At 33.9% G+C, this 4,760-nt stretch overlaps 1 protein-coding gene across 1 annotated transcript in view; it reads right to left on the bottom strand.

Annotated features, from left to right (window-relative positions):
* Nucleotides 1-4,481: 4,481 nt before the first annotated feature.
* LOC117124959 (THAP domain-containing protein 10-like) overlaps nucleotides 4,482-4,760 on the bottom strand; it is a 2,352-nt gene continuing 2,073 nt past the window's right edge. Inside the window, exon 3 of the mRNA XM_033271300.1 lies at nucleotides 4,482-4,508. Coding sequence (XP_033127191.1) covers nucleotides 4,482-4,508 — 27 coding nt within the window. The remainder of the gene's footprint in view (nucleotides 4,509-4,760) is intronic.

The raw sequence follows: 4,760 nt of genomic DNA, 5'->3' as shown, positions 1-4,760 counted from the left end.
TTAGCAAAATTTCACTGTATATCGGCACAAAGGCACACTAAGGTCACTATGTTTGATGTGTGCGTATGGCATTGTTATTGGCCCTTGTTTTTTGATAAACAATGACCTTTCAGAGGTCAAATTGATGTCAAGAATATGAATTGGCTGCTTCGCAGCAAAAAACTAATTGAGTTTGATTTCTCTCCTAGAATTTTGTCATGTATTTTAAATTTCTTGTTACACCACAGTAAGTTAAATTTAAATATACAATGTCAACAATTAGATAGTATTGTTGTTCCGCAAGGTAGTGCTTTGCCTCCATACGTAGTTTTAAAATCTTGGATCCTCACTGCAAAATTATAAAATTTCTATCTTCAGTACATGCTGTGCGTGTGAAAATAAGCACACGGCGTGTAAATTATGGACAATTTTGGAATGCTGAAAATGACATAAAACCAAATGAATTGTGCTATTTGAAAGTGATATTGAGAATTTTTTTTAAAACGCGCGGATAGTAATGGCACACGAAATTGAACCTGGTCAAGTGTCATTTAAAAATGCCGGTTAGTCTGTAATGCCACACGAATATTACATATCACTGGGTCAGTAACAAGTAACCAGTAGTCAGTGATCAGTAACCAGTAACCAGTAGTCAGTAGTTAGATTCAACACAGAAGAAAAGTACAGGGCTGAGCTGACTCCACTCTAAAAGGGTTCTCTAACATCTGAAACCTCACAGTTTGTGTGAATAAAAGTTTGCAGTGAACTAAAAGGAACTGTGCATACTACTCATTAAAAGTCACCAACAACTAACTGATATTCAACAGTAATGGAGATCAGTCTGGTCAGAATAGTAAGTTGTGTTTATATGAATGCATTTATGCTAAATATTCAATTGTTACAAATACTCTTGATTTTTATTTTGTCGCGGATTATTGTTTATTGGTCTGTATGGTAGTCATGTGGTAGACCAATATATTATTTATTTTAACAAGACTGACTGAATGCTGCTGTCGTCGTCGTGTTTTGTACGTATTGCCAGGGAGTTGTTATAGTGTATTGCACACCAACAGCAACGTCAATTGCCGTGTTCATCGTGTGTAAAAGATTTTAGTTAGGTAAGCACATTCGATTCAATACCATAATGTAAAATGTTGTTCAGATCACGTTAATTTTTACTAAAACACATGTTACACCTACTAGACGACAAGCAGTAGTCGACTTACCACAACTACCTAAGTTCACGCTAGGGCCTAGACGTTCGCATAAACAACACAGACAACTTCTCTAGTGTAAACTGTATACTCTCGCGAAAGAAAACAAAATTTCCGCAAAATATTAAACACGTTCGATCCAAAACCATTATGTAAAGACCGTGTTTGGTTAGATCACTTTTTTTCATTTTTAATAACACGTGCACCTGCTACATTAACACGACAGAGGCCTAACCCTACCGACGATCCCGTAAACAATTGGTCAACTACACCAACAAGGTATGCATTATGGAGCTCGCTTACCCTCTCGCGATGAAAAACGAAATGTCCGCAAAGTTTTTCCGACGCATGCGCTTATCGAAATTTTCTCCTAAAAACGACTTAAAAATGGTGGTATGGGGTATATGTTTTATCGCGTACTTCCTACATTTCTCATCTAACATAAAAAACAAACAATTCTTGCACAACTACATGTCCATCAGTTACTATAAGTAAAACATTATACCCACCGTGAGGCACCGTTTAGGAGCCTATTCGTTTACAAACCCGCTGCTCACACACACACATACACACATACATTTCATGTTCGAATTATCCCATTAGTTCCTTGTGACCTTAAAGTTATTGGAACCTCATACATTCTACTAATCATTTATATGTTCAATTATATGTTAAATTTGCGAGGATGTAGTATTTCCTTGAATTTTGCTATTGAATATTTGTTAAAAATCAATAATTACATTACCTTAGCCTAGTCCCTTTAATTTGTTGCGTGCGAACGAAGATTGAGCGTGACGTCAGACTTGTCCCACGGTGTGTATACTGCTCACGCACGCTGTGAAGTTTTTGTAAAACTTTTTTTCGCACGCGACGAGCGAAACTGGTAAATCACTCGCTCATATTTTCGTTCAGTGTCAACAATGGATTCTATAACGCCGTAATAAGTTCGAACCGTATTGTACTGATGATGAAAGCAGCAGCAATGAAGGAGAGGCGGGAGGAGAGAACAACAAAACCAATCAAGAAGAACTAATACCAATTGGTAAGTAAAACATGGCTATTTATTAGCTAACAAACAGTATTTTATATATATTATAGGCCTAGGCTAGGCCCGCCTATCCTATCTGCCCCTAGGCCTACCTACTTATTGTATTATTTATCTGAGCATTCTAAGCTAGGATGTCTGATAATTATTATATTTATACTTCTATTTAGGGCCTGGGCCCTATCCCTAAATATTACGAGACATTGTTGCATTAGGCCTAGATAACGGTGCCAATCGGCGATTTTTAGTTGAAATAAATATAATCATGAACACTAGAGCTATTATTATTATTTAAGCCCCTAGGCCTATACTCTAAAGTAGGGGCCAGGTCTATTATGTTGCACTACTTGGCATCGTCACGTAGCCTATACTCATTACTGTATTCCTTTAATAATGTTACGTTGCCAAAAATATTCCTATATACAATATTTTAAAGACTCCATTACATTGTCACTACATGTTTACAGTACTTAAATTAAATTACATAATAGTGTAGTTTTATATCCGCACATCATCTAATGTAAGGTGCTCAAGGCGCTTGATATGTGGACTAGGAACGAACTCGATCAATGGATCGATTATTTTTGTACTAAATGTACTAACATTTCGAAGAGTCTGCTCCCGAGGAGTTAATTATTATTATTATTATTTTTAAACTATAGTAATAAAATATTAACATATTATTTATTGTAAATTTAAGGTGTTCCTGTAAGAAATGTAGTGTAATGCCAACAACTGAGGAGTGTTTATGCTGTATGGAAATTTTGAAAATTAAAGATAAATTCATTGAAGATGCCCCAGCTATTGTTGATGGAAATATGAAATGCATTACACAGCATCCTGGATTTAGATCTATCTGCCTTGACATATGGGCATTACAAATGGCCTATGACGAAATTCCAAAGAAAGACAAAAGAGAAGTGACCACACATGAGTAAGCTATTTCTTTATTTATTAAATACTGTAAAAACAAAATATACAAACTAAAAAGCATTAATAAAAGCCATGCATGTTTAAGGCTTAAGTTTAAAATATTTTTTATTTACATAAAATATCGACATACAAGTTACAGAAATTTTGTAAAATGGATATGGAGATACAGAGGAAAACGTCAGCGTACTGTAATACCTGCGTGCGCCATTATCCAAATTCGGAGCAAATTTCAATAAAAAAAATATGTTGGATTCAAGTATCCACCGTTATAATTTCTGTCACTTCTCTCATCAAAGCCAGTTTTAATGCACATTTGTCCAGGCAAATATATTTACATCCAGGATACATTGTAATACATTTTAAATTTCCATCAAAGCTTGAGCATCATCAGGTTTTTCCTTAATTTAAAAAATTCCTATGGAGCATAAACACCCTTTAGATGATGTAGTTATGCTACATTTCTCACAGAAATCTTAAATATACTACTAGGTTGTTTTCTTTAAATAACATATTGACTTATTGTCAATGTTGACAAGGCAAACTATATTGGAAGTACATTGTACAATAAAATATAAACTACATTATTTAAACTTTATATATTTGTTTGCTGGTTTTATACTACTGTTGCAAATGTGTACATAATATTGAAATGATGAAGAGAAAACAACATTTATACTAGTGAAAAAAGGGCTGCAGAACAAATATCATGAGAACACATAATTTGCAACATGCTACACCATCTCAAACAAAACGTGAGCGATGAAGTGCTACAGCCTCCTGTTTGTTTGGATGTTCAAAGTGGGAGCATAAAGCAGATGGAGGTACTTCTAAATGGTGTACCTGTCCTTCAGCGCATGTTTCCATTACTTGTGCCATTACTACATCTGCATACTCTGCATAATTAAAATAGTTAGAAAAAGCACTTAATCAAATAATAAATGAATCAATATTTAGAGTACTGTTATATCAGCACATTTGGTCATTCAATTTGGGATTGGCACTATATAAATATTTAAGTAATATTAACTTAACATTAACATTTATATAGTGCACATTTCTACAAGATTATTATTATTATTATATTATTATTATTATTAATATTATTGTATTATCCAAAATAAAAATATATATATAAATATATGGGTAATATAACTTACTGAATATTTGTTCAACATAAACAGGCTTCACAACAAAGCCCCCCTTTTTGAATTTAGGGAATGCTACCCCAAAACATTTCTCTCCATCATTCGTTGTGGCTTGGATACGTCCACCAATCATTCGTTGTGGCTTGGATACGTCCACCATTTTCATTATAGTGCATTGCTGCTACCAGAGTCCTGAAAATGTGTATGATAAATAAGGTTTTACACAAATACACGACAATACATTCATGTTGTTACATAGTTGATTAAGCCTTTCTAGAGTCATTATTGACATTGTTCGACCCTCTTAGCGTTATTGATTTAGTGTCAGTGGTAGTGGTAATAATAATAAGTACATATAAACAAATTTTATTACTCAATAAACAATATAAACAATGTAGAACAACAAATACAAGGTCATTCAGTAAAATACCAATTATTAAATAT

This window comes from Anneissia japonica, unplaced genomic scaffold, assembly GCF_011630105.1.
Source record: "Anneissia japonica isolate Jap-2015-1 unplaced genomic scaffold, ASM1163010v1 scaffold13067_len103162_cov114, whole genome shotgun sequence".
Lineage (NCBI taxonomy): Eukaryota > Metazoa > Echinodermata > Crinoidea > Comatulida > Comatulidae > Anneissia > Anneissia japonica.
The sequence above is the reverse complement of the archived record's forward strand: the minus strand, read 5'-3'. Positions and strand labels throughout refer to the sequence as shown.